General features: G+C 50.0%; 2 protein-coding genes across 3 annotated transcripts; both read right to left on the bottom strand.

Annotated features, from left to right (window-relative positions):
* Positions 1-9: 9 nt before the first annotated feature.
* On the bottom strand, positions 10-10,050 carry GOT2 (glutamic-oxaloacetic transaminase 2). Its single transcript, XM_032231283.1, is given in 13 exon segments — positions 10-1,496; positions 2,910-3,060; positions 3,347-3,404; positions 3,407-3,454; positions 3,457-3,510; positions 4,284-4,434; positions 6,298-6,402; positions 6,703-6,861; positions 6,958-7,017; positions 8,069-8,197; positions 9,154-9,266; positions 9,269-9,309; positions 9,906-10,050. Coding segments are annotated over 13 exon segments (1,263 nt in total). The 5' UTR covers positions 9,977-10,050; the 3' UTR covers positions 10-1,373.
* A 3,278-nt stretch (positions 10,051-13,328) lies between these two features.
* Positions 13,329-18,119, bottom strand: GPATCH4 (G-patch domain containing 4). 2 transcript variants are annotated; one of them, XM_032231359.1, is made up of 9 exons: positions 18,035-18,119; positions 16,962-17,143; positions 15,821-15,894; positions 15,266-15,358; positions 14,503-14,607; positions 14,320-14,414; positions 14,161-14,211; positions 13,558-13,789; positions 13,329-13,427 (listed from the first exon to the last, which is right to left on the bottom strand). In XM_032231359.1, exons 2-9 carry the CDS (start codon positions 17,032-17,034, stop codon positions 13,413-13,415), a joined length of 738 nt encoding a protein of 245 aa, XP_032087250.1. In that variant the 5' UTR covers positions 17,035-17,143; positions 18,035-18,119; the 3' UTR covers positions 13,329-13,412. The 2 variants fall into 2 exon arrangements, with proteins under 2 accessions (XP_032087250.1, XP_032087249.1); XM_032231358.1 differs by having other exon boundaries at positions 13,329-13,789.
* Positions 18,120-18,374: the final 255 nt, after the last annotated feature.

Below are 18,374 nucleotides of genomic sequence, written 5' to 3' on the forward strand. Positions count from 1 at the left end.
ACCAAGGTGTGATGTACAGCAGCTTTATTAAAGGGGGTGGGGGAGGAGAGGAAGGCAGAGACTGGCTTCACGGAGGGACGGCTGAAGCCCAGGAGCTGCACAAGAGGCAGGTTGCCCACAAGCTCTCAGGATGGGGATGCTGGGATTTCTCAGCAGCCACAGCAACTGTGTCTCTTTCGACGGCTTTGCTCTTCCACTGATCGGTTCCCGAAGAGGCGTCACAGGATGCATGAACCCTGGGAGGCATTTAATGGCTGCAGCTGTGCAGGTTTCCCAGAATGCTTCTACCCACTTGGGGTTCTGAAGGGACAGACGGTGCAGCTGGGGAGACCGAGCACCCTGGCATCAACCTGGCACAGGACAGGTGCGCAACTAGTAAAGCTAGTTGGTTGACAACTGAGGGCAGCTTTCTCCTGCCCTCTGCTTTCAAATGGGGGAAGGGGGGAGCATTCAGATGTTCTTAAGACTCCCATGAGAAGATTCAGGGCTCCATCATACCAGTGTTCACAACACAAAACAGGGGTTGCAGTGCCAGGATTGCACCGGGGAGGGTGGGGGGTCAGTTTTGCAACTTCTGTCCTACTTAATGCATGCGATGTTCCATTTCTGTGGATGTTCTGCAACACACCTTTGAGCAACTATCTCTACCAGAACTGAAGCAGCACTAAAAAATTTTTTGAATAAGAAAGTATTTTCTTGGTGAGCTGAGCAGCTGAGAAAAATCAACACTGGCAAGTTGTGTTTTTAAAGAGCCACAACATATCCCAATGCTGCCAAGCTTTACCCCAGGAGGAAAGCTTTCCACACAAGCATCCCATCCTGGACATGGGACACACGAGAGTTTCTCAAAGACCCAAAGGAAAGGAAAGGCATTCAGAATTATACCTGTCAGTGAATCATTTAAAAAACTGTGCTAACTTGCTTTCTTTTGGGAAATGAAAAAAAAAGGCTTATATTCCTGTCATAGGAACAAATTAGAACTTTTTCTAGCAATAAAAAAGCCACTTTCCCTTCAGAGCTTGCTTTGAATCCCTGGGCGCAGAGTTTGGGAGAAGAATGTCCACTCCAAGCAGGCAGACTGAACAGGGCACACTTGAAAATTAGGCTGGCTATTTATGGGAGCTGTAGTCCTGGGGAAGGCTACCCCCGCAAAGAGGCAGAGTGTTTCTTAGCCCAGCTCAGGATGCCGGAGTGTTTGCACACACGACCGGAAGTCACCTCAAGCGATGAAAGGGGGTGGGGGCAACGACACACAGCCAAGTGACAGATGATGAAAAGGGAGGGAAATGTTTGTGCTACGCGCTGCTGCTCCTCCTACTCTCCCCCTTCCCCACCTAGCCAGAGTACGAAGCCATCCGGACAATCCTCCCTGTTCACTTGGACACCTGGTGGATGGCGTGAGCCAGGTAAGACACATTGCCCGAGGTGAGACCTGCAACGGAGATGCGGCCATCCTTGGTCATGTAGACGGAGAATTCTTTGGTTAACCGTTCCACCTGGAAAACAAAAGGCTCAATTCAGGAGTCTGCCTGACTGGCCAAGTATCGGAGACCCCCTGAACTGCTTCCTTCTTTGCTGCAGCAAAGATAGCACCAACATGAGAGGGCGAAATCCCTGTTATCCTGCGGGTTTCTGGGCATCACCAATTACATTCACTTTTTAAATTTTTCACTAATTTATATGCTACACTGTAGGAGAGAAGTTATTTCAATACAACACTATATATGGTAAGATACCCCTAAAACCCCTCAGGATGTGTGTTTTGTTAAGATACAGCCTGTTGTGCCTTAAAATGAATTATACTGTATTGCCGTAAAATGGCTTCTACTGTACAGCACAGTAGGGCTGCCATGGTAACAGCTTCACAATACTCCACCAGGTTCCCTCTGGTAAGAGGGAAAATCCAACATTAGAAATTACGTTTGGTCCGGACATTTCCCCCCTATAAATTAACACCGGACAACGTCAAGTTATCAGCTAGTAGAAACTAAAAGCCCAGGTGATTTCCAATGATCAAGACTGAGGGCACTTCAGCAAGTTCAAGAAGCACAGCAAGAACATGACCCTCTGTCCTCTGGAACCTCTCCGGGCAGCAACCAGACACAAAGTTCTCAGTGATTTTACTGCCCTCCCCCCAACTGACAGGACTGAACCTGGCTCAGAAGCTGATGGGCAACCTGCACAGTTGTTTCAACACAAACAGGGTGTCATTATCTTGCAGGCTTGAACTACATATGCACACACAAAAACCCCTCAGTCTGTACCTTAATAGACTTGATCGAGTCTTGAAAACCAGAGAGGATAGTATACCTTTTCGTTTCATGTTTTAAAAGAAAAGAAAATAATAGAGCAGTAAGAGCCAGTTTGCTGTAGTGCTCAAGGTACTGACCCAAAAATCTGGAGGCTGTGAATTCTAGTCCCACCTTAGCTATGAAAGCCGCCTGGGTGATGTTGGGCCTATCACCGGAGACGGTGAATTTTAGTCCAGCCTGAGAGGAATGGAAGTTTACTGACTTTGGGTTAGTCACTCTTTCTCAGCCCAACCCACCTCAAAGGGCTGTTGTGAAGAAAATAGGGTGTGTTGGAAATGCTTGCTACTTTGAATTATACATAGTGAAAGTAATAAAGGCAAGATATGAATGAATGAGAGAAAGAGAAAATGGAAGAAAAAAAGAAAGAAAAAAGAAAGAAAGAAAGAATTGGGCAGACTCTTAATTTACAAACCTAAGGTCCCCATTGTAGCCCCTTCATCAAAGTATCTGAGGCTCAGTAGAGATGAAAATAAGGGTCCTCCTTAAGGCAGGGGAGGCAAGCTTCTCAGAAGCCCCCCAGGGTCTGGCTGCTAAATAAAGGGGCAAGAGGTCAACAGAGCCCAACTAGGGTGGAGGCAGGGCCAGCCCCCTTCTTACCTGTTCCGGCTTGAGGCCTGTGAAGCAGAACATGCCGATCTGATCAGTGATGTGCTGCCAGTTATGAGAAGAGCCTTCCTTCTTCAGATTGGCCACCAGTTGGGTGCGCATGCCGATAATGCGGTCGGCCATTCCTTTCACCTCCGCCAGCCTGCCCAGAGAAGTCAGAAAGGGTGGTCAGCAGCAGGGAGAGCGGGTCCACCCCCATCCCGTCCTGCTCTCCATGACCCCCATCTCAGAGCCCAGAGAGAGCAAGCCAACTTGGAAAGAGGCTCTTCCCACCTCCAAAGGCCGCTTTGAAGGGGAAGCATTTCCGTGAAGGACAGAATACTTGGCCCTCAATGCCAGGCTCTGCCCCGAGGCCCCCCTGCCCAAAGGCCTCCGGCTGCAAAGCACAGAAGAGAATCTGGCTCTGCCTGGCCTCTCGGGACCCTCACCATTCCTTCCGCAGATCAGGGCTGTTTAGGATCATGGAAGCTATCCGAGCCCCATTGATGGGGGGTTGGAATACATGGGGCGGATCAGGATCTTGAGCTGGGACTCACTCTCTTGGCTTCCTCGGAGTCCTTGCAAATGACCGTGAAGGCGCCCACACGCTCCCCTGGAGGCAGAAGCCAAGTTAATTGTGGACCCCTCCTCCCTATTCCAGCAACACCACCCAGCCCCCCCTTGTCCCCTGGCCCCGTTGACAGGACAAATCTCTGGCACAGTCCTCTCCTGAAGACGTCCCGTCATCCTCGGATTCCTTCCTTCAAGATGGAGGGTCCACCCCTTGCAAGGAGACGACAGGGGGACAGGGCAGCTGGGAGGGCTCCGGTTGAAGGTCTGGGCTCACAGGCACACCTCCCCTGCATGACTGGCCCAGAGGAGGCTCCGGCACTGCAGCCAAGGCAGAAGCAGGCCCTGCCAGGTAGAAGTCTTGGCCATCTTTTCCCACAGCCCCAAGGGAGAGGAGGGAACTTTGTTTAGCTCCATTTTGGGCGGGGGCAGCTGTAGAAACCCAGCCAGTTTGGTTAGTGTTGGAAGGATTGATTATGTGCTCCTGGGAACAGACCCAATTTAGCAGGTGGAGGAGACCCCAATGGAGGCTCCTGACTGGCTGCATGGGTTCTGCTGTACCACAAATTGGGCCACAGATGGCACGAACCGCCCAGCCCCTGCACCCTCTGGGCAGCAAGCAGGCTCTCGCTAGCCATGGTTTCTGGCAGCAACCCAAGAGAACCCCCCTTCCCCCACAGGTGTTCTAAAGTCATGGCACCCCATTTCTCCTGGGGGCACCCCAGAAACTCCCCTTTCGAGCCTTTCCTTTCGCTCTGAAAGAGGAAGTGCTGAGGGGTCCGGGGGGGGGGGAGTGGTGGAAGAGAGAAGGCTTACCGTAGAGACCCATGTTCTTGGCGTAGGACTGGGAGAGTACAATGTTAATGCCTTGCTCAATGAAGTGACGGACAGCCCATGAGTCTCGGTTTATGTCCCCGCTGGCAAACCCCTGATAGGCCATGTCAAAGAAGGTGAAGAGGTTCCTTTTCTGGAAAAGAGTTTTCAAGGGTGGCCACTGAAGCAGAACATTTGGCTGCTGGCCCTCTCCTTGTACAAGGGGGCAGCTCAACAAGACCCCTGAGGTTTTCATGCAACACCCCCCCCGCAACCAACACCCCCCCCCTCCCCCCCCCTCCCCCGCCCCCAAAAACAAAAAACCCCCACCCCCAAAGGCCTGAAATGTGTAACACACAAGCATCTCATGCATGCAATTCAACACTGAAAACCCAAAAACGCATGGAAGGCAGAAGACCAGAAGAAACACAAGATGTTTCCTTCCTTCCAGGGCAAGATGTTCTTGAAAGCGGAGGCTAACCTGCAGTCCACCCCCCCTTCCCCGCAGCACATGGGCAGCCCCCCCCCCCCCGCAGCCTGTCTCTTGCCGACTCCTTCTGGAGAAGGCAGTTCCTACGGCTGCCACTGGCACAGAAGCCACTGTTGGACACAGCTTCCAGCCATGGCTTCTGCAAGAAGTGGAGCCCAACCCCAAAAGGCAAGAGCTCTGCCTCTCCCAGGCTTACTCTGAAGTGTTTTTCTTCCCATTCATTCCTTCATTCCTTCTAGCTGCAAGCTGGGCAACCTCCACAGCAACCCCCAGAGTAGAGACACAGGGCATTATTAACTTAGTGATGGTATCTCCCAGAGAGGCTAAACAGTGAAGGGAGAGGACTGAGACTTCCCATTCCCCACCAGAGCCCCAGGTGCTTGGCTTCCCCAAACAACGGCCTGGAACTAGGCAGGAACAGAACTACTCCATCTCCAGCTTTCCAGGACACCAAAGCCTTCACCATTCTCAACCACTGCTGAGAAGTCCCAACAAGACCAAGAAGCCTGGTCTGAATCCTGATCGAAGGAGATCCAGGCAATCTGCATCCTCCTCTGCGGCGGATTCCCTATCGTTTTTCAGTAATTTCCCTCCAAACACGGATGTTGGAGACTACCCAGAAACTGAGCCACACACCCCATATAAGCCCAAACACGGGTAAGTATTTGGACTCCACCACCTTCATATCTGGGTCTCTGCATTACTACTCTAGGTGCCTCTTTACTCCCACCATTTCTATAGCTCCGCTGAAAATCAGGATTGGTCAGGATGAGTGACTAAAGGGAGGCCTTGCCTCCAGTCTCACCCGGGTCCTTTCCCTAGGTCCCCCCTGGCCTGGCTCAGATATTCAGCAATGCAACCAACCAGTCGGAGTTCTCCAATCAGAGGTCCTTGAAAAGTGTTCTGAAAGCACCGTATATTGAACAAAACGGCTTGTTTTCCCCCAACAGCTTTCCCTCCACCGCCAGAGGCCAAAGATGTGGCCACAAGAAGGTCAATGGCAAGTCCCACGTGGTCCAGGATGCTCCCATCCCACAGGCTTTCCAACTACCACCACCCTTCCCCACCCACCCAGTCCCCTCTTCCCGCCTTCAGCCACTCAAAGACCTCAGCTTCCCTGCTCTTCCTGAAGGGGGAAAGAATTATGTTTCATAGTTAGCTCTAATAATTCAAAAAAGGCAAATGCCTGCAGTTGCCTGGATAAGATGCCTCCCCAAAAGCAATTTGTTAGCTGCAAATCTTGATCTCAAGTCAAAGCACTCTTCTACTTGTAAAATAAAATATTAAGAACAATATGAAAATAGATATAAATGTAAAAGAAAAGCCAATTTTAGGTACAAAAAGAAATTTAAATTATAAAGTAAAAATCAAGACGCCAGTCAATGAAAGTGGCCAAATCCCAACGTAATTAAAATCAAACGAAACATGCATTTCTCCTGCACCCTACAGGGCCCAAAGGATGCCCCAGGAGCATAGCCAAAGCCCGCAAGGGCTGAAGGGAGACCCCTGCCTGGGCCCGGCACTCACCTTCACTGCTGCCGCCAGCTCCTTCCATTGCTCTGGACGAGGGTCTACTCCAGTGGGATTGTGAGCGCAGGCATGGAATAGAATAATGCTCTTTTCTGGAATTTTCTTTAAAAAAAAAAGAAGATGCAGGGATAAGGCATGGATCACGATCCCTTTAAATAAGAAGTGTTAAGAGTCATTTCCCCCATCACAAAACATGGTAACTCCTCTTCTCATTGTTGCAGTTTCATGCATCAGATACGAGTCCCTGCCTACAGAATGAGCCTCCCACACATCATCTTGGCTTTTGGAAAGTGGCTACAGGACTTCAGCTACCATCAGCCTTGCCTCTCACTGGAGCTTTCTGGGCTATGTTTTCCACACATGTGATCCTCCCACCGTATCTACCCATAGGTGTAAACTTACAGAAATGTCCTCCAATGCTCCGGTGAAGTCAAAGCCGCACGTCTTGGGGTCATAATATCGATAGCTTTGTAGCTGCATTCCAGCATCTCTGAAAATGGGTGTGTTCCCCCAGGAAGGCTTGGGGAGGAACACGTCACGGCTGGAGCTGAAGAATCGTTGCTAAACAGGAAGAAAGAGGAGGCAGCTGAGTTGGAGCTTGTAGATGGCTCAAGGAGACCTATTCTTTACATTTAAAGATTTTAAATGAGCACTCACCAAGAAGTTGCCTCCAACCCTTAAAGACCCAGTTCCAGAAATTGTCTGCACAGTAACATACTGAAAGGATGCAGAGAAGGCACATGAGAAATCCAGATACCAACAAAGAAAAGAGATTGTTGTAGCTTAGCAAACACTGAGCCTGCTCTCTAATTTTGCAGCCAAAACCCTTAAAGTAGCAGGAAATGGGAGCCCAAAATCCACCTTCCCCCAGATCGAAGTTACAAATTTGGAGAAGGGAAGTCCCAGAAAAATCCACAGGGCCACAAGTTGTTTACCTCTGCTGCGAAGGTGTCATGCTCAACCAACTGAAAAGAATAACTGCAATTCTCAATTGTTTTTGCGATATTACAGCGCATCAATAGAGCTTGAGAGGAGTGATGCTACTCACAATGAAGTTTGAGGCCAGATAGCCCCTTGCATGGGGTGATTTAATTTGTGCAATGGGTGGGATTGCAAGGTTTCAGTGGGAATGTGAAAACTGAAATCACTCGAGATACAAGCAGTCCAAAGGGTTGGTTCCCAGATGCAGCTAACCTAAGGATGACATTGTTTCTACTTCCTGCACATTATGCGATTAAATTAACTTTGGGATAGCCACAATATATCTTCTTCTGGACTCAGTCACTGTGAGTATGTTTTGAGAGAGATCAAGAGATCACACTGTCACTGTGAGTATGTTTTGAGGAGAGATCAAGAGATCACACTGAACTGTAGGATTGATTCATGGTAGCACATCCAAGCCAAAGATAAGGAAAAGGTGGAGTTTCAGAATTTTCAGACAAAACTGCATTTACGTGTCCCACATATTACCTTTTCCAACAAATGGAATGAAAGGAGATGGTTCACCTGTCAAACGCTGCCTCTCTGGGGTCCAGAAACTCCAAGTGTTTTCAAAATTAAGATGCATTGCCACCGGTGGGCTATACAGTTGCTTTCACCTTTTCCCAACAGAGCAATTGGGGTAAATGATTTCAAAGGCTCAGCTAAGGCCGCTACAGAAGTCAACTCTTCATCCACAACGGATCCAAATCTTACGCAGCAAAGACACCTTCTGATATAGGAACCTCTGTCTGAATGCACTTAATATATATGTCATTTGGCTTCTTACCCGGCCACTTTGTATAACCTCATTTGTTTCTCCCAAAGCCAGTTCAGCTGATGCCTTGTTGAAGTCTGCTAGCCCAGATATGGGCAAATATTCTTTGTCCATCTTCTTAGCAGCTATCTGGGCTTCTGCCTAGATCATAAAGACATTCAATTTACTTAACAATTTCTCCCGCCTGTAAATTGGAAATATTCACCCAAAACTGTTCCTAGATTACTATTCTAAATAAAGTAGGGTTTCAACAGGGAGGAGAAGGGAGTTTGTAGGATTATGAATACGGTATAAAGAAAGAATTAGTCAAATAGTTGAGCGCTTGAGCAGTAATCACTTTTCTACCTGAAGTGCATTTTGCTACACCCATTACTCATTCCCTTGGCTTAGGCCAGCCTTCAAGTGGCCAATTCTACCTATGGTTACTTTTCTGACATTTTCAGTGCAAAAAATGCAAACCCCTAAATTCAGATTGCCCTTCCCCCTTCTTACATCTGCAAATTTGTTCTCTGAACTGTCTTTGTTAATCTTGTCAGTCTTTCCTAAGAAACATTCCAGAAAAGTTAAACTATCACTTATTTAATGCCAAGCCTGCACCTCATTCATAGTTGATTCACTTATTTAAATTTTCATTTTGACTACTGCAACATATAACACACAACCCTAGGTGCTGCTTTAACAATTTCTGAATAGGCAGATTGTCCATTTAATCAAGCCATTTCTTTGGTCCCATTCAGACTTCTGGTAGCTGTTAAGTGAGAGAGCTGATGCTGCTAAAAGACGGCTACTTGACCCTGGTCAAACTATAGCAAGCCACTCCCAGTCTCTGGATTGGATTCCATCAGTAAACTCTATAACCCTCACCCATCATGCACACCTTCAACCTGGTTTAGCTCATTTGATAGCCCAAGAGAAGGAAGGAAGGGGGAGTTAAGTTCCAGCTGCTCCCAAATCCTGAAACTTTCCTCCGAGCCGGTCCATTACCCACACGCTGGGAAACGGCCAGAGACCGTTCAAGTGCAGGCCGGACTCCAACCGCCCCATTCGACGTCTGCCCTGACCCCGGGGGTGGGGGAAGCCGAGAGGAAGCAACTTACTTTGCGGACGCAGTTCAAGACATGGGGCTTCCCGTTATCATCCCGATAAGCCCCGACTCCCAGGTTCATCTTCTTGGCGCTGCCGTCCCTCTTGAAGGCCTCCGTCACCCCCGAATAGGGTCGGGGGGGCCCATCTCCACGTGAGCCCACCAGGAGCTGAAGCGTCCAAGAAGGGGAGATCAGCCCGGCGGCCTTTCCTCCGAGGGCCACCGCAGGAGGGAAGCCCAAGCTCTCGCCCACCAACAGCAGCTACAGCCCTCGGGACCCCCCACCGGATCCGCAGGCCGACGCCCCTCCAGGCTCGCGCGGGGTAAAGAGCCGCCCGCAGGTTGCAGGGAGAGGTCCGCCGCCTTCCCCCAGTGCCGCCCCCCTCCCGAAGAGCAGGGAGCCTCGGGCGCCGGGGAGGCCTCCGGAAGCGCCGCTTAAGGCGGGAACCGCCAGCCACCGGGCGGGTGCCCAGACCGCTTCTCGCCGCCATGGGGCGCCTCAGAAGCGGGGCGAGGCTGGGACAGGTGCCGCGAGAGACCCCGACCGCTCCACCCCCGCCCGCGCGTCTCCGCTCCAAGGACACCGAGGCCGCCAATCGGAGACCTCGCAAGCGCTCCCGCCCCCCGAGCCGCCCAATCACGGCCGCCCTCCTCGCCGCGATCCCGCCACGGGGTCCGCCGAAGGACAAAAAGGGGTCGCCGGCTTCGTCCCTCCGCGGCCGGCCTGGTCTTCTCGGCCGCGTTCCCAGGTGCCGGCGCCGTTACCTGGCTCGGACCGCGAGGGCGGCCACGCGAGGAGGCAGGAGCGAGCGGCCACCGGAGCACAGGAGCGCCATGGCAGCAGAGCGGGCGAAGGGATCCGGTGAACCTGCTGCTTCCCGGAGTCGGAAGGGGCGGGGCTTGATCTCATCGGGCGGAAGTCTCGCATCACCGGGTCCTTTCAAGGCGCGTCTCGACGCCCCGCGCATGCGCCTTTCGTTGTGCCGTCGTCGCGCTTTGCTGATGCCGGCAGATTTTTTCTCTCCGCGGGGATTCTGAGGCCGCCTGAGGGCCAAAGCAGGAAGCTTCTCCGGAGGGCCTGCAGTCGGCCACCCCCGGCGAAGTACAGACTATCGATCTGTATTCCCTGAAGCTTCTTGAGAAAAGAACGTGGCTGCAATAGTTGAGAATCCTGGACCTTTTCCAGATGAAACCCAAACTAGATCGCCTGCCTTGTTGATAAGCTGGAGTGGCACCACGAAAGGATCCTCTTCCTGATCCGGCTGTCTTGGATAGCTTGGATCACGGTGTCCTTCTGGACCTTCCGTGAAGCTTGGGATTGGGGAGCAATGCACCTGGGGCCGAACAGGCGATCCCAGTAGGTGGCTGAGGGGAGAGGTGGGCTCCTCGGGCTCTTGGGTGTGGGGTGCCACCAGGCTTGACATCTACCATTCATCAATCCTTTGAGAGCAAGGGATGCATCTCCACTTTGGGGGAATTTCTGGATGGGTATCTGAAAGCTGTTAGGAGCTGGGTGGGGAAAATAGACCCGAGATTGAATCTCAGCAACACTGCAGAGCTGTGTATCTGGAAGTCTGTTGATTCAATCACAATCTTAGCTTTGGTCCTAGACAGAGCCGAGGTGGCCCAATGGTAAATGCAGCACTGCAGGCTACTTCAGCTACTGCAGTTCGGTTGTTCAAATCTCACCGGCTCAGGGTTGACTCAGCCTTCCATCCTTCCAAGGTGGGTAAAATGAGGACCCGGATTGTTGTTGGGGGCAATATGCTGACTCCGTAAACCGCTTAGAGAGGGCTGAAAGCCCTATGAAGCGGTATATAAGTGTAACTGCTATTGCTATGATGATGCCAAGAAATGGTCTCTCCCAAGGACTTCATGTAAACAGGAGAGAATTAGGGTAGAATTACATGATTCCTAGAATCAAAATGCAGTTCTCTGTTTGAAGTAACCTGCATCACAACAAGGTCTCCAGAAGGTCTCTTCACTTTAGTTTTAGTAATTTCCAGAAAGCCAAAACTTTGGGGTAGCCTCAGTTCAAGTGGAGCTATTCCAAATACACAGAAAAATCCCATTTATTGGTCTCTATTGAACTTACCTCATGGAAAGGGATGGCATGTTGGCAGTTTCTCCGACACCAATGAGTTGGATCAATGAATTCTGCTTGGAGATGGTGATCCTGAACATCCCTAGTCCCTAGGTGAAGTTTGTGAACTGAGAAAAGGGCCACCTGAGGATGTGAATCCTGAGTATGCAGGCCCTGCACTTAACAGCCCTCTGGCTCTTCTTTCAAGTCAACCCTTGTTTATTTCTCAAAAAAATCAAGCTTTGACAATGTTGATAGTAAGACAAATAGAAAAAAATAAATTATGCAAAACAAATTGGAAATTCCATTCTCCACTATCCTGTCAGAGCTGAAGAAGCTTGTTGGATGATGAGCGAAACGTCTTCGAAGAAAAAAAAGAAGTCCAGTTGCCTCCTGAAAAAGCATCTTTGGGACAAACATGACCTAGATGACTGAGAATATCTAGACTTAGAAAAAAGGGTAAATTTATAACTGCTCTAGAGAGAATATCTGGATCTTTGTTTTAAAAAATCTTTTAATAAAATTACGCGCACACACACACACCCAGCTGTTTTGGAGTTAGACTTCAGAACGGCTGGGAGGAGACGGGAAGCATTATTGCTATTTTGAATACCTCTCAGCTTCTTAGCAGCCCTGCTGGAGCACCACTGAAGAAATCCTTGATAAGGAAACAGTTTAGCCACAAAAGAACCAGGTAAATAAACGCAGTCTCCTTGGTGGCTACCAGATCAAGTCTGTCCAGTTGCTTGGGCAATGGATGCTGGCAACCACATCCTGCACAGTGGCTTTTTTATGGGGACAGATGTGTCCCTTTCCAAACTGAACTCTGAGCTGCAGCCCCTCACCTTTTTCCTAACAATGGCTGCAAAAATGGAAATTGGGCTGATGCTGGAGACAAGGTTGGCTGTGGGCCAGCTTCCTATTTATTTGTGGTTAGGGTACCTTCTGGAGGCCAAATGGTGCAAGGACTTTGCCTCTGGGCTGTGGGTCTTGCTCTAAGGACCCACCAACCCCAGAGTGTCCCATGAGACCCGGCTTCCCTGACAACCAGCAAAGGCAGCACTTGGCATTGTGAAGATCTGCCAGACCTAGTCAAATCCGAGAAGCCTCAGCAGCACAAAGTAGAACAGCTGGCTCAGGCCCAGCCCAAAAAGATTCCGGGAAGCCCAGCAAATGAAGTCCAGGTTGGCTACTTCTGTCCATGGGGTGTGTTTGTGTTGATGCAATGCCTGCCCGCTTGCAATGTCTTCTCAAAAACACAAGCAACAGAATAGTCCCCAGGGCAGCCAGAAAGGCCTTAACCATCCTGTCCTCTGTAGGGCTGGGAGCCAACAATTATCCCCCACAAATGGCCACTGCAGGCTAAGCCATCTGAAGTGAGGGGGAAAGGAAGTTCCGGGTTATTGGCAAATGCCAGGTGAGGATGGTAAGTTGAGCATCAAGAGCCAAATCTGCCAGAGACCCAGACTGAAAAATGCACATGGAGCAGAACAAACTAAATGAGATCTAAGCTCACTTCATGAACAAATGTAGGACAATTAGCAGGGGGGAGGGGAGACCCCTCTGAGTGGGAGGAATAGGGGCACCTTGCAGAAACACCTTTTGAGAGAAGCCTGGTGGGGGAGGGTGTCAGTCCTGCTGCTGCTGCTGCTGCTGGCGATGCGCAAGCAGTTCCAGCCGTAAGAAGCCACCTAGATCCCACTTTTGTGTGCAACTGTTGGGGCTGTGTTGAATGTTACTGCCAGTTTAAATGAGTCCTCTCCCATCCCCTCAAGCAGTTGTGTGTGTGTGTGTGTGATAACTTGCCCTACCTGATGGAATATCCCCCTCTCCATACTGAGACACCCCCACCTGGCCTTTTGAAAATGGTTCTGCCATTTCACTTGGGGGTGGCCAGCGCTTATGCATAAAACTTTACTGTCAAATTTTAACTACCCTTGCCTCCATTTAAATGTTTTATATTGTTTTTCAAAACCTGATACTTCAATCAATCTTTGAGGGAACAAGAGATGCTGTCAGAGAGAAAATTCCCACCCCACAATATGAACATGAAATCGGTAGGCAAAGGAGTCCTGATTTCCAAGCCCTCAAGGGAAGTTCAGCAATTCTGTGTAGATGTCTTATTATTTATGAAAAATATATACTTATCTGTACACTTTTCAACCTCAAGCACTCCTTAGTGGAGGAGATCAGCCAGTCCTTTGCTGGACAAGACAAGGATCGAAAAAATGAGTGAGGCTCGTGCAGGGCTGAAGCCCCCAGCCGTTCTGCTCCTCTGGCTGCCACGTTCAGCCTGCCACCTCCTTAGTGCCCATTCTGCTCCTTGCCATTCACCTTCTTCTTCTTCTTGGCCTTGGCGCAGCTTCCACTAGCTGGCTCTTCTCTGTAGCAGCCCCTTTTGCTTCTTTTATATTTCTTGGCTTGCGGTGGGTGCTGGGGGTCAGGGCAGCCACTGGGGGTCGTCCCTGGCCCAGCCTTCTGCTGGACAGAGCTAGCCAAGAAAGCCTTTTCCTGCTCTTCCAGCCGGGCGAGCTTTGCCCTCATCGTGATGCCGTGCCGAGCTCCCCTGGAAGAAGCAGCAAAAGGGAGATGTGGGGCCACTCAAGCTGCCAGAGTGCGGAGCCCCCCTTGGTGTTTGCGGGGTTGGGAGGCAGGAGCTGGCAGCCCTGCCTGGCAACACAGGAGGGGCCAGAATTAAGGAAGACGTATCTCCACCGAAGAGCCACAGGGCAGAGGGACTGAGCTGCCCTCCCTCACCCCTTTTGTGAGGGAACTTAAATGGAGGACCAGAAGTAGCCAGGCCAACATGAGAGCCAAGCCCAATAGGCAAAGCCTGCCCCCAAACCCTTTGTCACTAGGACAGAGCCTGCTCCATCTGTTCAGAGGGTCTGCCTTTGCCTCTAGGTCCCATCCACCCTCCCCCCCCTTGCTCCTCACTTGTGGACTGTTCTTCCCCCACAGGCCTGGAACAGCTCCTGGTCAGTCAGCCTGCAAAGGAAAGAAAGAGGGCGGGTGGGACCGACCTGGTTAGCATCTGCATGGCTGGGGTGGAGCGGGACAAGAGCCAGGTTTCTCCAGGCCCCTCCTCAGCCTCACCTCCTTGCCGTGGAGAGGTCCAGTTTCTCCTCCTCCTGGTCTGTGGAGGCCAAGGGGTTTGTGGGCTCCTCTGTGCCAGATATCAGGGTGGCTGCCTGCAAGGAAAATCCGGGGAGTCTCTGGCCCTCGTCCCAGGAAGGCTCTGAGCCAAGGATCTCCCGTTGCTCCCTCCAGCCCCTTTACCTTCACAAAGCGGCCGTAGAGCATGTCCCCCTCCTGGGCTCGGCATGGCTTTGTCCTTGGGATTGGCCCCTCCCGCTCAGAGAGCTTTCTCACCTGGACCCCATCCTGGGGGAGAATGAAGGTTGAGAGGTGGGGCTAAGCCCAAACAAGCCCTCCAGGCCCCGTCGCTTGTGAAAAGGACTGGAGGCTATTTACCTGCAAAGATGAGACTGCTGGAAACCCCCAAGGACTTTTCTACCCCCTTGAATTGCTGCACAGAAACAAACTGCACACACAGGTCAACAAACGAGAGAGCTGTGTTCAATTGCTGTGTGTTATGTTCTACACAATAAATCCATTTCTACTCAACTATCAGCTTGTAGTCCACACATGGGTTTCTCTGTGTGCTGAAGCATCCGACTCCATGTTACCCTTACTGAGCTTTCCTTGGGCCCCGAGGGGGTCACACATCGCTGGAAGTGACTAACAGGGCAATCCCTGTCCCATCCCTTTGCTCTCTCTGTTCAGTTTTATTATAGTTGTTAGTTTAATTTTTAGCATTGTGCTGTCTTAATCTTTTAACTATTTTTACTTGTTTCATAAGTAAAATGAAAGCAGCCCAGAGTCACCTTGTAGGGGAGATGGGCAGCAAAGAAAACAGGAATAGATAAATTCATAAACCTTGTTGACGCAGGGTCGCTCCATGGCTTAAGATCTACAGCTTCAGTGGCAAACTGCCAAACCAAAGCTATCCCTATGTCAAGCCCAGCCCGTGGCCCCTTACCTGTTCAGAGTCTACTGTAATGTTGGCAGCAGACGAGTTGAAGAGATGGTCCCACCAGTGATAGGTGAACTCCTCAGCTGAGTCGTGCCCCACCTGGGTCAGGAGGAAGCAGGGTCACAGATCTGGCCTACAAGCTTGAAATGCTCCCAGGTCATTAAGGACCATGCTTGGAAGGAACCTTAAAACAAGAAAGTTACTGTCTACAACCCACCAGATTCTCTGGTAGGCCTCCAGTTTGTCCCCACCCATCTAACCAGGAATTCCATGCTAAGCATAGATAATTCTTTGCAGACTTTACGTAAAATCTGGACTATGGTGCGGTAAGTGCAGAAGCATTTTACAACTCAAGAATATGAAACTGGTGATCCTCAAGGCCGGACTGTACTTATTTGGGTAATCCTGGCAGGCAAGAACGTGCTTAGGAACTGTCAAAGCGAGCCCCGAGTACTACCACAGGACCAAAGGTCGGCTTTGCTCAGAAGAGCCAAAGGCGGTTTCGCTGCCTCTCTAGGCAGATATCCCCCCTCCTCCCACTCAAGTCTCACCCTTCCTTACCCCAGCTGTGTTGCATTTTATTTTGACCTTTAATGCTTCAGCGATCCCATTTTCTTTTTTCCCAAGTCCTTTACCTAAAAGAAAAGAAAAAAAATTCTTCCTCCTTTTCATTAAGAAACACATTGAAGTGAACCTAAGGAGAAACCGGCAGCTCTTCCTTCAAGGAACCAACTTGAAGTATGATTTCTGAGCTAGACTTACAACTGACGGTGGTCCTTGACTTTCAACCATAATATAGAGGGGCATTTCCATTGCTATGTGAGGGTTATGCCTTATTCTATGATATTTTTTCCCTGCAGTTATAAAGTGGATTATAGGTTGCTAAGTGAAACCAGCTTCCCCACTGACTTTGCTGTTGGAAGCTGGCTGGGAAGGTCACAAATGGCGATCCCTTCATAAATACACAGCAGTTGCCAAGTGCCTGAATTCTGATCAAATGACCCCGTGGTGGTAGGAAGTGTGAGGACCAAAGCCAATTTTTTCAGCACCAATGTAACTTTGAAGGGTTGTTAAATGGTCATAAATCAAGGTCTACCAATATCATGTCATCCAATCCACACTTAGGAGGCTTGTTATTCAGAACTGTCAAATACTTTACTTCAATCAGTCAAGATATGTCTTCATAAATCCACTTTAATAATGCCTGTGTTGTTTAAGGACTTCCAGTCCAGTCTCTTGATTATTTGCATCAGAATTATCCTAGCTAGGATGATTAATGTCAGGCAGATTGGATAATGGGAAGAGTTAATCCTTCCATCCAAAAGGAGTGTTTGTTTGAACCATATTTAATGAATGAAAATCCAGAAATTTGCACCTAATATGCCACAACAGACAGCGTTCTTGGCACTTTCCTGCTTCCAATTCAGCAAGATTTGCAGGAGTAAATTATATGGAAAGCAGTATTTCAGAAAATCATTTAATTTATCCTTAGATCCTTATTTATTTAACTATCACATTTGTATCAGTCTTTTCCTTATTATATGGCAAATCTGGCCCAGAATTTCTATTCAGCACCAAGTGACCCATTTGTTGCGCAGAGTTGCTTTTGGTGAGATGGGCAGCTTTGATTAATAAACAAAAACAAAGTTTCTGCTCTACTTAAGTGTGGATAAACAAACTTAAAACAGGTGAAGCCCTGCACCTTTTTTCCATCCATGCTTCTTCAACTGCTCCTTTGCAAATTCCAGCCCTTTGCTTGTGGTCGGTACTGTCATCTTCTTCTTTTTTTCTTCTCCTCTTTCAGAAAATCACCCATGATTGAGCTGGATGAAAATCCCTAGTTCTAAAGCCGATCAGTCCTTATTCTGCCTCCATGACCACCAGCTGATCGAAAGAGAAACATCCAGTGAGGGAGAGGCACTCAGTTTAGAGTTGCAATATGCAGCCACGTATGATGGGATCTTAAAACAAACGCCTAACAACAGTCTTTATTTCAAGAATGTAACAGCAACACCAGGAATCCGGCTTTGATTTAAGTCAATGTGCACAATTATAAAATCAGCATACATGTTTGGGGATTGTTATGTGTGTTGGGCCTGGTCTCTGGGTGATCTGTGAATTTCGTTGTATAGTATACTGTGTATGTAAATACAATGACAATAAAGTAAAGTAAGTAAAGTAAATAAAGTAAATATGTTTCTCTCATGTAGAAGCCAGAGGCTGATGGTTCCTGGTTTAAAGAAAAGTTGCCCTGGGCAAATCTTGGAGGAAATAGCTGCGTTTTCCCTATTGCTCAGTTGCCCAGGAGAGCAAACGGCAAGAATGAGCCCGCTCTCGCCCGTTTCAGATACAAACTCTCCCGCCTTTGCTTTTTCTCTCCTGAACTTCCGGCAGCCGGGAAACTTATTAGAAGACTCCGATTTTCCTCTCCCGGTTTCCAGCCCAACTGCTGCACTGAAGGCCCCGCTCTGCCCAGGAGGCTCCTTCCCTACTCCGAAGGCCTCCTTTTCATTGACTTCCCCCGGGATTGAGGCCAGAGAGTCCAATCCGGGCAACCACCGGGGGGGGGGTGTTGAGCGTATTTGCCGTTCAGGCGGCGTCGGCCTCCGTTCCTGCCCGGGACACAGGCGCGCCTCCTGCCGTGGATGCCAGACAACCATCCTTCCCAGCCAGCAAGCGGCCTCTGCGGCGGATGGGAACTGGAGTCTCGTCCGGCCCTGCCCACCGCTTGCCCCAGCCCGGCCCGGGAGCCCAAAGGCGGCTCTCGCCGCTTACCCCGCTCGCCCGACCGACCGCGTGGTCTCTCTCTCTCTCCTCTCTCTTCCCCCCCCCCCCCGCTGGGCCCGAGGCTTCCGGGAAGGGCGGGCTGGGGCTTGCGGGGTCGTCCTCTGATTGGAATGGCATAGGAATGCTGCCGGAAGCGAGTCTTCGGATTGGCTGGAAGGACTAAGTAGGTACGATAGGCCTGAAAGAATCTTCTCATTGGACAGAGACATTGCCCAACCCCCGGATTCTTCAGCACGCCCGAAATAAGGCCGCCCGTTGGATTCACGTAAAAGGAATAAGGCTTCGGATTGCTGGTGGGAATCGGGGCGCCTGATGTTCCGAACAGCGC

This window comes from Thamnophis elegans, chromosome 14, assembly GCF_009769535.1.
Source record: "Thamnophis elegans isolate rThaEle1 chromosome 14, rThaEle1.pri, whole genome shotgun sequence".
Lineage (NCBI taxonomy): Eukaryota > Metazoa > Chordata > Lepidosauria > Squamata > Colubridae > Thamnophis > Thamnophis elegans.